Here is a 17,603-nt window from a genome sequence, read left to right as displayed (position 1 = left end):
TTTTCTGCACAATCTCTTGCACTTTATGTTTTCATTGGCATAGCAATGCACCTTTCTTATTATCTAACTTAGAGGCACAACTCTACCTTTAATACATGAGCATATTTGGTGATCTAAAGCAGTATGATCTGCACAAACAAAGTATCTTTGTCTTACAGTTCTTTCAATACAAAATGTTTTTTGGCTTTTACTGTGAAACAGACTTGGAATCACATTTTTTCTGTTATGTTACAGCATATTTGTCTACATGCTGGACATTTTCTTGGCTCATCTTCCCTGATGACATCTAGAACACAGGATATTTTTTTCAAGCAGGAAGATATATTTTCCTGTTTCGTTTGTTATTTTGCATTTTCCGTTTTCCATTTATCATAAAATAATGAGGACTTATTAACTCATTATTCTGATCATGTAGTTTCCGATCTAAAACTTATTTTAAAGTAGGAGTTGGAATTGGAATCAGGATCTAGCAACTTAATCTGCATTTCATTAATTCATCCAAAAATCCTCATTCCATGTCTTAAGTTTTAAGTACACACAGGAAGCAGTCTGTGCTATACTTCATCAATTAACATTTCACATGCAAGCCTATTTTTTATTAAGGAATGATTAAAACTCACATTTGCTGATTAGCTTGCTCATGTGCATTAAGAAGCATAATATGGGCCTTAAGGTATCTACTGAATTAGTACTGATGATATTCTGATATTACAGGCACAAGTTCCCATCTGGATATAAGCCTGCATCACAACTGTTTATTATAATACTATCTTTTTCCAAGACTCTGTAAAACCAGTCATAGAAGAAACTGATCTATGTTGGGCCAATATTACTTCTGTTATCATGCAGTATTCACTAAATAGCATAAAAGCCATTTAGAAAAGATGAACCAAGGTATCTGATCAGCATGGAGGTCTGGATATATATTTTCCTAATAGACATGAGTTGCACTTGACACATACAAAACAGTCACTCCGTTTCTAGCAGAGCATCACGTCCCTACACCTGCTTGCTTTCTTGCCTTTGCTTTTTTTCCACATTGCAAAGCTCCTATATATTTTTTTTTCTTTTTTTCTCCTGTCTTCTGGTTATGGTCAGTTTATCCTTCTGCTGGCCCTGAGCAGGAACAAATCCCCAAGGGAAGAGGAGCATCACCATTTCATAGAAGAAAAAATCTGTGGCTCAGTCATGGGGTGGATAAGTTTTGTAGTCTCTGACACTGCTGCAAACTTTGGATGTTATTTTGTAGATCCTCATCCCAGTCCCAAACAACTGTGTGATTAAGTGAATTAGTGCTTCGTAAAGGGCACCTGTGTCATGTAGAAATTACTTAAAAATTTGGTTACTATTTCCAGTTATCTAGTGAATTAGATACCCATATTACATAGGAAGCTAATAGGAAATGGTTGTCCAGATAAACTGGATGGCTTTGATAATTCCAGCCTTTATGACTAACACATTAGGAAAGCATATATGTCAGTGTGCATGTATGGACCATTCTGACAAATGAAAAATTGTGATTTCAACTCCAGGAACTGGATCAAAGCTGATGTGTCAGCAATCTGGCCAGAGGTCTTTTCTTTCTTGTCATAGTCATGAGGATAATGACAGTAATTACCAACCTGTGCCATCTAATGCCGTTATACTTGACCTATGATTTGGCTTTGTTTCTCTTTTACATTTTTTTGTAAATTGAAATGTTAAACTTGTAGCAATACATTTATCTTTGTGTGAAAGCAGCAAACAAATACTTTCACTTGTCATACTCTTCACAAGATTTAACAACTTTGGTGGTGTCTGACAAAAGGTATTGTTATCCTAATTTTGGTTATAATGTGGGAAAAAAGGAACAGCTATGTACAATTTATAAGAGAATTTTCCTTTTATTATTTCACATTTGAAGTTTCAAGATTATTTCACTACAGGACAACTAGAGTAGTATTAACCAGTTGTACTGCATTTTTTCTTTTGTATAATGAATATAATATCATGTGAATTTTTGAGCAAATAAATGGATGGGGTCCAAGCTGAGGGTCAGCAGCTATGCATAATGAAAAATAAAAGCCAGCCGAATCCACATGATGCATCATTAATTATACGGTGACAATTCTTGTAACACATGTGAGGTCAAGATGACATTCTTGAACAGCAAGATGAACAGAAGCATTTAATTTTCAAAACAGAGGAGGAAAAGGAGGACTAGCAATCAAGACTGCTCAGCTAACTGCAGGTGGCAAGTGGTCCTAAGTTCATCTGAAATCTACTCTCATCATCATGGAAAGGTGCTGTTTGGCCCTTGAGCTTTTGTGGCCAGGCTTTTAGTGCCCACAGTCTTTTTATATATTACAGAGAAAAAGGTAAAATACTTTTGCAACACATGTAATATTTGCAATTCCTCTAGTATGTTTTTATGCTTATTGTTTAATCTGTTATAGTGTAATGAGTCTTCACTACTTGAATGCATGTGTCTAGTTATGCACTGGATTGAATTAGAATAATGTTGCATGCACTGTTTGTCGTACAGCATTATCTGGACTACAGGGCTGCATGTTTACTGGCATCTAATTAAAAGCAATCAGTTTACTGCATGCAGCTTCAGAAAATCACACCTCCCTTTGCTTGAATAAAAAAGTTGTATTGCATGCTGTGATAATGACAAGTAAGTCAGGAGTGAAATACTTCATAGGAGCATTGAACTCAAATCCAAACTCTGGTCCCACTCCTCTCCTCAGTCGCTGCTGGGCTGAACAATTTGAAAGAGATTTCTCTCCAAATCTGGGACCTGGGCCCATGTTTTCTAAGAGCAGAAATCAAACCCACTGACGCCAACACCCCAACCTTCGGGGGGGGAGATAATGCAAATCCAGATTTTAGATCTGGGTTCAAGTCCAATACTAAATCTTGTGAATGACATTAAGATGATACAGTGCATGCCTCAAACATACCTGTATTCTTTGCAGAAATTCACTGTGAAAAGGACAGAAGAAGATACTGAAAAGGAAGAATGCTTCTGCTGTCATTTCTGAGGACAAATAGGTACCATTTTGAATTTTGTGCTCAGGCTTCTCTGTATCATACCCTATGGTCTAGAAGGTGCATGTAGTCCATCCCCATTTTCTGCTGTGTGGGCTCTGTGCATGGGGCCGTGGTTAGGGGAAAGTGCAAGGGTGCAGGCAGGGCATGAGCACCCAGGCTGCCATGCAGATAAGTGTTTATGCCTAGGAAGGGGTGGGAACAACAGTCCTCTATCCTTTTGCACACCTACCCCAGGACTAAAGCTCTGCAAAGCAGGCATGCTGCCTAATGCTCGCTTTACCAGGAGGCAGGGCTCCCAAAAGTGGATGGAAATCTTTATAAATCAAACACCAGACCACTTAGTGGGGCAATGATGGCTAGAGTGTCTGATACTGTCAGGGAATAATATACATTGGCTTCTTTAGCTGTTATTAGTATAGAATGGCCTGGAATAAGCACAGGTTTTTATGCTTAATATTGAGATCTTTCTTTTTAATATATTACTAGTAGGGAAAATGTTAACTGGTATTTGGATTAATTCAACTATTATATGGTAATACAAAGCCTGAGTGAGAGAAATTAACTGAAGCTGAAGTTTCCCATTCCACTTGCCTTTATGAGAAAGCAGAGTTTCAGAGGATGGGGAAGCTAGAGAGTTCAAAGCTGAAGATTCAGGAAAGCAGTTAGTGACATAGCTACATCCTGCCTTTTTAGAAAGCTGGTAAATCCATACAGTTTTGCAGGAGCAGAAGTACTGAGGCAGAGTGGTATTAATATGTTTAAACAAAAATCACAACTCAAAATTAACAACTGCCCAACACCTACGGCATAGAGACACTCTCAAGTTCTGTTAATAGCACCAAGTGGCCAGATTACGCAGAGAAACGAAGGCATAACAAATGTGTATGCCTTTTGGGTGACATGTCCTATCACACCAGACAGTTCATTGACATGGGGCAGTCCTTCATGGGACATACAACTTTCATGTTTGTAAAATGTCATAAATCTTATGGGGTTATATGAAAGCACAATGTTAGAACATTTGTAATAGATATCTTCCAAAACATTTTTTTAAACTCCAAAGTCCTGCTTTAGAGGTTAAGCTAATAAAGGCTAAGAGGAAAATGTTTTTTAGACTTTTTTTTCTTTTTCATTTTACTTTTGTAAGGTTTCCTATGCCTTACTTTGAAATGCTTGCTATTGGCTACTTTTTGAGAGAGGATACTGTGGTAAATGATCTGAGGTTGGACACTGTTTGGAGGTTACTGTGTTCCTGGTTCAGATCCTGTCTGTCTCTCTGACAACTACCAGAATAAACAGCCAGAGACCAGGATGAATGGAATAAAGCCTGAACATCACAAAAGAAACTAAAGAATTAGAGCTACCTAACAATATAAGCCTCCAAGTACATTTTTCCTTATTATTGTTACTTTTTTTTTTTTTTTTGTCATCATTGACCTTACTCTTGACGTATGTAAGGCTGTGCAGAAGGAAGGTTCTTGTAGGCATGCATTCAACATCAAGGCTTTGTATATGTCTACATTATGTTCACAAAAGCTGTAAATTATTTAAAGAACTTTTCTTAAATTTTCCCCAAATGTTGATTGTTAGAAGATTATCAGAATCTACATAATGGTTAATTGCATATCTATGACTGTGTTCCCAGCAGCCTCTTTGCTGTCACCTGTGTGTAACATATATTTGGCATAAATATAAGGAAAAAAATGCTAAGTTTGCTCCAGTTTTACTAAGTGCCAAACTCACTGTATGTGCATGCAGAGTGAAGAGATAATGTGTGCTATTGGATAAACAGTTTCACTGTAAATTCCTAAAACCAAACCACTGTTCAGAACTACTGTATTAGAAGAAGCCACCAAAACAGATGGACTTCTCTGTTAGTGCTAAACGAAACAGAGTGAGTTTCTGAAACTTGCATGTTACAAAAGAAGGTACAGATTGCATTGAAATTGCCTCAAATATCCCTTAAAGTTAGATTACCTAAGTTGTCATAAAGCCTTACAAATGGATAAAAAAATATTTTGAGAGGGAAAAAAAAAAAGCCACCTCTGTTAGAAAATTAATGTTAGTCTCGCACTGAAGATATAGGAGAATAAAAATAACAACCACTTTGCCTTGCCTGAATTATCAATGGACACATTGCATACTATGTACCTTGTGGTGTCCTTACTCCTTTGCCAAAACAGTTGCCAAAGACAGCTTTGCTACCTTGCAAAGTTTATTCAATACACCAAAACTGAATTTGGCCAGCTTCCTTTCATTTTCTGCTTGTAGATTTTCTACATGACAGAAGACTCCTTTCCAAGAAACAAACCGAGGATATGAGAGGAAGATAAAGAGGAACCTTAACCTCCTTGCTCCACCAGTTGACCACAACCTGCTTGCCAGCGCGGCCTTCCTCGTCAGCCAGGCTTCCCGGCACTGGCACACTTGGGACAGGCGACATGTCAGGGCAGTGGCACCAGACCCGGCCCCACAATTTGGGGGGCTCCCTGCAGGGGAGGTGTATCTGTCCTTCATTCTTACCCTGCCCTTCCTGCTGGCACTCTCTGCTCTGCCCTCCTTAGATGCTCTTTCAGCCTTACACTGGTAGTCTCTTTGCCTGTCGGCATTTGAGGTTCTGTAAGCAGCAATGTATTGGTCTAGTCTCCAGAGCCTGTGCGTGTCCCCTGTGCTACTTCAGATAGCACTCGCTTGTTTTGCCTGTTTCACATACAAACAAGTAATATTTCAATCATTAAACAGATTTTAAAATATATATATATATATTTTGTCTCTGCTTTTGTGTGGTGTTGGTTTTGTTTTTGTTTTGTTTTGTTTTCCAGCAGCAAGTTATTTTTATATTTAGCATGGACATTGTTTCTCCTCATCAGATTCTGGTACATCACTTGGTAATGATTTATAAATTATTTAAGAAAAAATAAAATTGGCAGGAATATAAAACTGTTAAGAAATAACTAGGAGCCTTTTTTATAGCTCTCCAAGATGTGTCATGCTTACATTAAAAAAGTCCATCTTTTGATGTCTATTTTTAAATTTCTGAAGTCCTAACCTTTGGAGGTGGCAAAGAAAAACTTGGGAACTATCAGATGCTGAAGGATATTAATGAGAGAATATTAGTAGTTTTTTAGTCTACCCATACAAAATATTTCAGACTAAAAAAATTAGTCAGAGTACCTAGTCTAAATACTTGAGATTGCTATTCTTTTTCCAAATATGTTGAAAAAAATCTGTGCAATTTTCATGTGCTGTCATTTCCCTGAAATATGACTTTTAGAGTTCTGTTTTTTTAATCAATTAAATTATATTAATTAAAAACAGCAAGAATAAAGCCCAACATCCCAGCCAAAAAAAAATCATTGAAACCACAGGAAGGGAGGGTATTTTCATGTGACGGTGTTTCATAGAAGAACAGATATGAGCTTCCTGAGTGGGCTACTTTATATAACTGCCAGAGTAAAACATGACTAAAGCTATGAAAAATATCAGGGCATTTGCCTTTTTAATGGAAAAAAATATAAATGCAAAATGTCTTTTTTGCTTTCTCAGAGAGATGTCAAGTCAATTTAAGGTAGAATAAGTCAGGCTGAGAAAATGCATACTGGTAATTTTTCTCACAATATATTTGCATGTTGAATTTATATTCAAAATACACAACATGTTTTGTGCCAAGAAAATGACTCCACAGTATGACCATCTGCAAGGCAGAAAATACTCTTGGACAGATTTGGAACTCAGTATGTGGTCCCTCATGAAGACAGCACAGTAGCTAATTTTACAAGAGATCAGAATAACTTTACACTGGTATCAATCTCTGCCCAGCTAATGAAACGGAATATGGCATGGAAAGGTGTAATGTTTGTCTGTGTTAAATAATTCTCTTATCAGAAAGTTAGTCTAGTCATATCCTACTTTTCCAAAGTCCATGCAACTGTTTAATTGTGCAAATATGTCCAGAACTTTTGTTTTTACATTCGTTAGGCAAACACTTGCATGCACAATTCAGATAATTGCACTTTCAACCTAGCAGCTGTTTCTATTTCTGGGTATGGTTTGTGGCTCAGGTACTTATGCTGCATAGGCATTTGCAAATCTGATCGGCTGAAAAAAGATAATGTCTCCTCTGTACTGCCTGGCAATGCAAGGTAGAGTGAAGCCTTTAGGATTTCTTCCACATCTCCATTCTGTCTGTGTTAAGATCCCCAAAAGATAATTGAGAATATTATAAACAGAAAGGTCCAGGAACCTTCCCCAGGAAGAGTGTATATCTGTGTAGTTGCAGATACTCAGCTGTCCTTTTTCTTCCTGTTTTCATCATATACTTTAAGACTCCTTAAATCCCAGGCAGAAAAGTACTGCAGCTTTTGTTGCAGGTCTATAAAGGATTCCTGTCAAACTGCTCTGATCTCGCTTAGGCAGAATTGCTTTAATATCTTGTTCCGAAGTTCCCAGAATTTTCATCAAAAACATTGTTAACACAAAACCCGCCGTTGTTTGAATGCATTTAATATTCACAGAGTTTTTAAAAAATGAATTTTTAAACAAATTGTCAAATTTAATTCAGATGACATGCCTTACCTGACATCTATCTCAATGAGCTCTCACCTTTCCAAGGTCTTCCCTCCACTGCCAGTGTTCATACAGACTTTGGGAACACTGAGTTCAGTAAAACGAAGGTATTTTACCGAAAGGAAGGCCTGTAACTGGAAAACCTATAGTTGTTTGTTATTGAGTGGGAGGATGTGTACCCCATTGTCCTGGTTTCAGGTAGGACAGAGTTATTTTTCCTCCTAGTAGCTGGCAGGGTGCTATGTTTTGGATTAGGATGAGAAGAGTGCTGATAACATGCTGATGTTTTAATTGTTGTAGAGCAGTGCTTACACCAAGCCAAGGACTTTTCAGCCTCTCTCTGTCCTGCTAGCGAGCAGGCTAGGGATGCAGCAGGAGCTGGGAGGGGACAGACCCAGGACAGCTGACCCAAACTGGCCAAAGGGGTATTCCATACCATCTGACCTCATGCTGAACAATATATAGGGGTGGCTAGCCGGGGTGGAGGGGGGGGCCGGCTGCTCGGGGATAGGCTGGGCATCGGTCAACGGGTGGTGAGCAATTGCATTGTGCATCACTTATTTTGTACACATTATTACTATTAATACTATTATTATTATTATTATTATTATTATTGTTATTTTCCCTGTCTTAATGAACTGTCTTTATCTCAACTCACAGACTTCACTTTCCCGTTTCTCTCCCCCATCCCGGAGAGGGAGGGGGGAGGGTGAGCGAACGGCTGTGTGGTGTTTGGCTGCCAGCCGGGCTAAACCACAACACCCATCTTTTCAGCTGCTTTGTACTTTCCTACTTCTACCACAGAAATTGAGACTGCTTTGCCAGCCCCCAGCCTGGGGCTTCAGCCTCTTGAGCTGGTTCATTTACTGTCCCGTACTCAAGAGATGGTTTTGATTAACAGGGTCCTTGAGTCAGGTGGGTCTATTGAGTTATATGCTTTTAAACCCGAGTCCTGCACTAGAAAAATAACATGCTTTTGAACAGTTGTTGTCAACTGCACTGACCAGAAAATTCCCTTTTTCTCCTGCACGCTCCATGTTGCTGCAAGAGATAGAATACGGTGGAGGCAAATAGGAAGAGAAAGGAAGTTATGGGCAAATGTATTCATCAAGCACAGCTTTTGTCTCTGAAATGTAAATCCTTTTTGTGAGAGGCAAAACCTACGAGGGATCTTAATACACTAGTCAGACCACTGATGACAACAGAGCTCATGGGAGGGAGAGACAAAGAAGATGAAGTGCTGGTGGTGCCTCCATATCAGTGATTTTGAGTCAGGGAAGCTGAGACTCACCTGGGGAAGCATGAGGTATGGGTCCAAGGGACATCAGTGAGCTGAGAGCCATGGACTTCTCACTCCATTGCCTTCGAAGGATTCAGTTTGGTTGCAGGAGAGAGATAGAAAACCTCAAGTTTTAGTTTAGTAAGAAGGTTGACAGGATACTTCTGTAAAAATAATGGCTGCCATTTCTGCCTAATTCTAAGAAAAGCTTTCCTGGTGGAGAAGAAGGATATTTATTTTTCATAATTAATGTTTTCACAAGTAACCTATGTCTGAGTATTGCTGTGCTGTATTTCTAGGATGTATAAGAACCGCTCTTGAAAGAAAATGATTTTTACCTGGTATGTAAGAAAAGTTAGTAGCTACTTTAACTAAAATACTTGTTTGGATCAAAGAAACATAGTGGTGAATGTGGGAACTAAATAAAAGCACTGAACTGTGAAATGGATTGATGTTATAGCTATGATGGTCTGATGATATATGCAAGGCAGGGTTTGTAGTGAGAGACAATTTTATTAGGTGAGCAGATGTAGCTGAGAGATAAAAAAGAAAAAGACAAGCTTTGGATCAAACAAGCTCTCCTCTAGACCTGAAGAAAGGATTGTGTGCCTTAAAGGTTTTTGATTATCTGTTTCTATAAATCTTGCTCTTCTTCAGAATGACAGGATTTTAAACCTGCTGCAAAGCCTGTTCCTCTCCCTCTCTCTGCCCAAAAAAGCATGTGAACAGGTGATTTGAACTTGTATCTGCCCTAGGTAACGGTACCCCAGGCATAAATATATAGTAATTACTGATTGTACCTGGATAAATCTGTGACATTTGCAGAGCCATTATATATTGAATGTTGAAACATATATGACATTTCTTTCCTGGCTCACTTGTTGATCCTGTGCATTGACCTAATGAGTAGTTGAAATACCATCCTGCATATGACACACAATTAAAATAATAGGTATTTTTATCAAGGTTGTATTGAGGTGTTGAGTATTTTGACTGTTCTTTAGTTCATAGTTTATTGTTTTACATTCTATATTTATTCATGTGGTTCTAGGTCTAAGAATAGTGTGCTGTTACTCCTGATTCATATTTAAAACAAACGAGGTTTACAGCCACCTCTGCAGGTCTCTGGGCAACTGTTTTGTGCAGTGACAATTTGACAGGTCTATTACAGCATTGTAGCTAATTGCCATAGGAATATCTGGGTGTGCACAGTAGCACATTTTAAACACTGACCAGCTTGATTGTTCAGATAATTAGTTTTTCAATACTGAAAGAATCTAAAATATTTGTTGTAGCTGTATGATTTGAAAAAAAAAAAATCTAGCATATAATTACTGTCCTAATTCATATTCATTTTCAACATGCTTTTCTTTCGCTCAACATGGATACAGTGGGAAAAATTAAACAATATTAGAAAACTGAAGAAAAATGCTCAAGGCATTCATTTTGTTTACAATGTAAAAATAGGGCCACAAGTAAATTATTCAGGTCACACTGAACAATTTATCAATTAAAATTTTGTATCAAAACATACTTGTCATGTCTTCTATACAACGTGTATATTATTGTGAATATTTTATACTTAGAATAAATTTTCTAAAGCCAAAAAGGTGGGACTGAAAAAGTGTATAATACATGAATGAGAAAAATGGTAATAACTAACCTTTACTTTATAGGAAAGATTTAAAAAAAAGGTGTAAAGAAATGCTAGTTAAAGACATTTCTTATGATCAGATTCCTCATGGCTTAATAAGGTACAAAAAAGAGAACTGGAAGGTGTCAAAGAAATTTTCTAATTTACAATGAAGAAAGGTCTTTTAAATAGTGTGAGAAAACATTTTTATCCTTTGTAGCTCTCAAGATACTCTTCCTTGCACTAATGTTGACTGTTTGCTGCCTTCTGCTTTATACTAAAGTAGCCTAAATCTGAATGGCACCTCTTTTAATAGTGAGAAGAGAGCTAACCGACCCACTAACTATCTTCACCTGTGAGCAGAAATACCATCTGGAGCTCTTCTCTTCCAGTGCATCTCAGAAGTACGATGAAGAAACCCTCACTTTCACTTACCATAAACCTTTCTTTCTGTCTCTTCAGGGAAGCAATCAGTCGTGTTTGTGAAGCTGTGCCTGGCGCCAAAGGAGCCTTCAAGAAACGAAAGGTATTTTTTTTCTTCTTGTAGTGAAGTTGACTTTATTTTCTTAGTTCAACACCAAGGAGACCAGGCACAGCAGGTAGGTGGTTTAAAGCAGCTTTGAGAATTGCAGATCATTAATCATTTAAAGTATTGACTGTTTTCACCCACTGTTATTTGCCTCTCTCCCTTTTGGTTAGAATCGTCTTTTATAGACATCTTGAAGTATGAGGACATCTAGGAAATGCATTGTGGCTTGCCTTTATGTTCCTACCGTAGAAACTCTGTTTTTGTGTGTGTGTGTGGTTGTTTGTTTTTGGTAAATTTGCAGGTGAAAGGCTAAAAGCAAACAAAAGGGAATGCCTTTTCATAAAATGTATGAGTAAATTGTGAAAATCATCTATTTCAGAGGCCAAAAATATACATTGTTTTGAAACTGATTAGATCTTTTGATGGAGCATAGCTCTACTGGTGACAATCAAGAGTTTGGAAATTGCTGGTTTCCGGAAAAAGAGAGAATGTACTTGATGATTCCCTGTTTCACATACCCTTTCCATAAACACTTGTAGCCAGATGCTCTGTGGCCTGAAGGCAGGTCCAAGTGTTATTGGCTTGACACAATTCTTTTCAGGTGTTTATTCTTATTTGTATGGTAGGAATTAGGGTGTGAAGGTATGAAGTGGAGGAAACTTCAGCTCAGCCCCTATACCGCCTGCTCTTCCACATGCCCCTGAGCAAAGCTGGAATTTAATACAAAGTCTAAGGGAAAGAGTACAGAATGCAATTAATTGCAGCCCTTGTGCATGTTGTTGGGAGCAGAAGGAGAAGGTGAAGGACAAGGTCTGCCCGCTTATCCCCCGCCTGGCCATCTGGGCAGAGTCCATGCAGAAAGGGGAGTCTGAAACACCACTTACGCAGTGGGAAATCTTCCCCTGGTAAAAGAAGGCAACCACATATATGACAGCCTAATTGGAAACTGTTTCAGAAATTAAGTTGTGGTTTCCTTCTCTTTCCCAACAAATTTATCTCACTGTCATTTTTAGATGCTCTGACCTTTGTTTTTAAACCTGAAAGAGGAAAATACCTTTATTGGAAATGCTCAGTGATGCAAAATATAATTCAAAAAGTAGTTTAAACAGAGCCCCAAGTGCCTAGTGAAACACCTTGTTGTATTACTCTTTTAAGAAAGAGTGGTGCTTAACAGTTACTGAAAAGATATACTATTTATAAAGTAAGCCTACTGGCTGAGAAGAAAGTTTGCCCAGCAACAGAATTTCAGCTAAATGTTGAAGGCAATTATCTTTTTTTTTTTTTTTTTTTTTTAAAGTGTGTACTTTCATGGTTTTGCCACTACTGGTTTACAAGTTTAGTTCTTGAGGTCAATTTTTCACACTTACCCTCTTGGAGAGGGGATCCTCAGGTATCATCTGGGAAGCATGAGGGTTTAAGGAAAGATGAGAAACAAGAATACTCAATGAGCTTGTTGTAAAGAGGTGCTAGGGAAAATACTAGCTCTGTAGCACGGTGAAGTAAAAACAGTGCAGCACAACTGTTGCATACAAGTAATAAATAATCAATATGTTTTGAATCAATGAAAGAAAAAAAGAAAGAATTAAGCTTTAAAGAGGATCAGAAAAGTGGCCAGTCTGTTAGAAACTTACCAAGCTTGCAGGCACCATAACACAAATACAGTGGCAGAAGGATGCTGCCTCCAGTCACAACTCTGCTTTTACACCCTAATTACCAACGTCAGTATTCACATGTACACCTACAGCAGGTGACTGGACTTGGTCTGTTATTTCTGGCAACCTAACGGTCAGGCTGTGGTTACCGTTCTCTTGTGGCTTTAAGGTTTCTCCCAGCTGCCAGAGGTGTGAAGTTTGTAAGATCTGTGGCCCCTCCTAGGTAACCTCTTACTTTCATTCTCATGCAGCTTGCAGCACAGAAGATATGCAGTGAAACTCATGTTGGTACAAAACATTCTAGGATCTAATGGATGGCCTACCTACAGAAATTATTAATATTATTACATCTCCTCTGTTTTCACACCATTTGTACTGATTTTATGAGTTAGGAGTAATCTTCAGCTGTACGTTTTATCCCCACATACAGAGGTTTTAGACCCTGCCTGGGCTTTTACCTACTGCTGAGAAGTCTACAAGCATAACATCACTCTGTACATATTTTTTGTGAGCATCCCACCACTGTCACAGGAATCCCACTTCCCATTCAGAAAGGGGGCAGAGCAGGCAATCAATGCAGAGCAAGCAACAGACTCTTTTTCAGGATTTTAAGTTGTTTTTGTGAATAAGAACATGTCATTTTAAGATACTGACTTATGGTATTCATCTTAGTCCGGTCACATGGTCCCCTGATGAAGATAGGACTGACATCCCACAAAAAAAGATAGGTCTTATTAGGTCTTAACTTGCTAGGTCAAGTGTTGTGTATACCTGTCCAGATATTATTAGCAGTATTAGTAGTTTTTCCAGAGGAAAACAGCTGTTCCAATGAAGCAATCTTTGAAAAGTCAGCAACTTTTTAGGAACCTTTGAGATTTGAGCTAATCCTGCCTGCAAGGAAGGTTGTCCCAAATAAACAGAACAAAAAATGTGTTTTTTTTCTCCCTCACAGCCACCAAGCAAAGTTCTTTCTAGCATCTTGGGAAAAAGTAATCTTCAGTTTGCAGGAATGAGCATAATGCTGAATATCTCCACCACCAGCTTAAACCTAATGACTCCTGATACAAAACAGGTGAGTGTAAGTGCCATGTTAATTAGTGAGACTTTTGATGAAGAGCCTACTGCACAGTTATTTGCTGTCTGCCAAAAGGTATTATTCCTCAATAATATTTATAAAATGAACGAAAGAATATAAATCATATTAGGAGTCATAGTTTGCTCTAGTATTCAGAACAGTTTTGATGAATTATTTTCTTCTTGCCATGTTTTAGGTTTTGCTCTTAAGAGACCTGTAATACGAAAAGGCATTTTCTGGTCCTGGGAGTTCTTGTTTCATACAGTTACAAACTTTCAGAGAGTTCAGAGGGATACGTTTGGAGTAGGTGACCGAAGGACTGAATGCACATCCCCAGTTTTATTTTCATCCTTCCAATTTAGAGCCCTAAAGGACAATCTGTTCCTAAGACACTGCTAAAAATACAGCTACAAGGATTTTGCAGTGCAGTGAAATGCCAGTCTTTTTGAAAGACAAGGCAGTCTTTTTCAGGCAGCCTGTTTCTTCTTCTTTGTGCTGAAGGTATATACAGGCTTTGGGGAATCACTGCAGTGGATTGTAAATGATGTATGAGATGAGAAAAATCCTTGCTCAGGGTATATATAAAGAGAAAGCAGATGGACTTGCGTAGTCACTGCTGTGCTATTTGCTGTGAGCCACATACTGCGTGCAACTTTCTGCCCAGATACAGCTAGAGAGAAAAATAAATAAATAAATAAATATTTGCTGTAGTTAGGAGCCTCAACATTAAAGAAGAAAAAAGAATACGTACACCGTGTTAAAAGGCTTGCTGTTTATTATTATGATTTCATTGATTTGTCTTCATTCTTATCCTCATTTGGAAAGCATCTCAATCATCTACATTGAGCACTGAGAATGTGAGAGCAACATTATGGCTGCTTGCAGTATTTTGGAGCCTTATTACGGAATAGGCACAGAAGTGTTTTTCATAAGGATGGCTGCCCCCAGTCAGAAGCATATGAACTTGATGTTTATTAGATCTATCAAAAGAGTAGCAAGCCTGGAAGTGGCCTTGTTTTCAGCTGACATCAGGGTAGAAATTAAGTTAAACTGAATTATCCCAGGGAAGATGCTTTGCTGTTTCTTTTTTTTTTTTTTCTTCTTTTTTTTTCCTGTGAGTGATGAAGTAATTTTCAGTGAGCTAAAAAACAAACGAAAACAAAACAAAACAAGGGTTGACAAAACTGTTTATCTTTCTCACACATCATTCTTTTTGAGGTGGACTTGCCCTGGATGCTGCAGGCCTGTGAAACATCTGGTTCTCAGAGATCCCCTGTCTGGCTGTGGTCTCTCTTGTTTCTTGTTTGTGCCAAGCATTTGATTTGAAAATAAGCACAGCCCAGCAGCTTTGCCCTTTGAAGCCTCACCCAGGAAGGCAGTTTTGGATGTCTGTAACAGCCTTCTTTTCCCAGAGGAGCTGGAAGGAAAGAAAAGACTGTTTTTTGCCCATGGCTAGCAGGCGAACAATGGATTGTGTCCCTGCATAAAATCTTTGTGAGCATGCTAAGTGGAGATGCATGGAAGCTGACATTTTATTTTGGTTTTGTTTGTTTGGATAAAGTACAGGCCTGGGTAGAGTGAGATGTTTCAAAACTATGTGCCAAGGTTAGTGAATTGTTTCACATAAAGTAGTGCAAGACATTGACACTTTGATATACTTTGTTTCAATATTTCAGTATTGGGGAAAAATACCAAAGAACCTAAAATATTTACCTGTGGAATAGGAAGAAAAGTCTGAATTAAACCAATAGTTTTGAAACTTTTATATTTCCTTAAAATTTGAAAAAAAAAATACCTTTGAGGTAATCTGATCTTTTATTTATTTATTATGATGATGAACAGGTTATTTGCACAATATTAACTGTGCAGAAAATCTTCAGTAGTTCAGTTTTGTTGTTAAGTTCACCTCCTCTATACGGGAAAAAGAGAAGGAAATCCTCACTGATGAGTAGGGAATGATGGTTCTCCAGTGAACACTTTAAAATTAACCATATCTTCTGAGACTGCTGTGGACAAGCAGAAGTATTAAAATGGAAGTACTCTTTACATGAAACAAGCACTTCAGGTTGCTCTCTCTGTCAGTTCTGTCTGATTTGGTGAATCAGTGTGATTCAGAGAAACGTGTCAGGTGGTTTTCTTTTTCAGGAAGGATGGTTCAGGTCTTCAGGATTCAGGATAAGAGCAGAACTCATGCAATATTTTTACAGCTTTTTTAAAATTTTGTTTTCGTTTTGTTTTCTAGAACAGTTTTTTTAAGTGTATGGTTCCCTCTCTAAAGTGAGCAACCAAGATCCAAATGACTACTGTCATATGCTCTGATCACTGAATTAGAGGCCTGTCCTAAAGCAGATAAATTATTTGGTATGGTTTTTATGAGTCAAATGAACAAAGTGAAATTTTCTTTCAAATGACCTTTTCTTTCCTGGTTGTTACATGATTTCATTATTAAAAGATATCATAAGTTAAATATCAGAATAGCAATGCAGCAGAGCTGTTATCCCTGTATCAGAGGTTCATGACAATTCATCTCTTCCCAGAGAAACATCTTATTAGTTCAAATTGTACATAAGCAAATTGAATTTAGTCATTTCAAAGCCCAGGAATATGGCTGAGATTTTGGCCATAATGCTAGACTGCAGCTAGATTGAAAATTCTGTTTGCATATTGCAAGCATGTTTGTGTTTGAAACATAAAATAGAATCCTAAAATCGTTTAGGTTGGAGAAGATCTCTAAGATCATCTAGTCCAACTTTTAAAAATGACACGGTTGCTGCTGGAAGCAATGTTAAGAACCTCAGCTGGTGTGCAGTTTGGCATGATTTCATTGATTTCATCAAAGTTGAATATGCAGAAAAGTATTTTGATGAATAGCATCCTTTGCTTCATTCATCACTAACAGTGATAAAGCAAGTGAACTTTAGCAGATTAAAATTTCTTATACTGTATGACAAATCTATATGATTTACTGGCTTTCTAAGCACACTTAACAATTTTACTGTGTCCTGCTAGGTTTCAAAGAACATTGGAATGGATATATTCATTCTTTTTTTTAATTTTTTTTTTTTTTATATTCTTATGTTACTCTTTGGACTCCTTGTGGGTGAAACAGAGTTTATTTTGATATTGGTTTTGGATTTTCACCCCTGCATGAACCAAAAAAAAGAAATCAAAGGTTAAACTGTGTAAGAAAAACCTACTGACTTGCATTTATTTCTTCTGATCCATACAGATCATAGCAAATCACCATATGCAATCTATCTCCTTTGCATCTGGAGGTGATCCGGTAAGTATTTCTCTAAAGCTTTCCCCCACATAGATATTGCTTTGAGGACTGTGTGATAAAATTTATTGCGTAGCCTACTGAAAGAAAAATATAACCACAATAGCTCCTGTTTCTTGTTTCATAAATTCTTCTTGATTGTTTCCATCAAACTCTTTTTGAGGGGAACTACTGACAAGCAGTCATAAATCCTCCTTTTTGAATGACTGAAATGAAAAGTATCAAAAGGTTGTGAGCATTATAATAACTGATAAGTAGGGCTCTGTTTTTCAGAGTAATGTAGCATAGTTATATGGTTATTGTGTGAATTTTCATCCTGACTGTTTTTTTTATTTAGTCTTCTTTGCAGTAATAGACAAGTATGTTGCATTTATATTTATAGAAATATATGTACTTTTTATTTTTTTCTTCTTGTTTTGAAGTGTACAATGAAAGGAGTGTGCTAAATACTGCCTTCAGGTACATTCATTACACACGTGCAGTTTGAAGACAGGACTTTCGGGAAAAGGCTGGATCTTTCTTTGCAAATTTGCAAAGCTTTCAGAGACACCTA

The 17,603-nt window shown here is 37.6% G+C and overlaps 1 protein-coding gene across 3 annotated transcripts in view; it reads left to right on the top strand.

The window, feature by feature from the left end:
- Window positions 1-17,603, top strand: part of SHC3 (SHC adaptor protein 3) — a 63,951-nt gene that overhangs the window by 25,527 nt on the left and 20,821 nt on the right. For all 3 annotated transcript variants that reach the window (XM_040541170.1, XM_040541172.1, XM_040541171.1), the window contains 3 exons: window positions 10,977-11,040; window positions 13,648-13,767; window positions 17,000-17,053. In XM_040541170.1, coding sequence (XP_040397104.1) covers window positions 10,977-11,040; window positions 13,648-13,767; window positions 17,000-17,053 — 238 coding nt within the window. The remainder of the gene's footprint in view (window positions 1-10,976; window positions 11,041-13,647; window positions 13,768-16,999; window positions 17,054-17,603) is intronic.

This window comes from Cygnus olor, chromosome Z (assembly GCF_009769625.2).
Source record: "Cygnus olor isolate bCygOlo1 chromosome Z, bCygOlo1.pri.v2, whole genome shotgun sequence".
Taxonomy (NCBI): domain Eukaryota; kingdom Metazoa; phylum Chordata; class Aves; order Anseriformes; family Anatidae; genus Cygnus; species Cygnus olor.
Note: the sequence above shows the minus strand (reverse complement) of the source record. Positions and strands in the feature narration are given on the sequence as shown.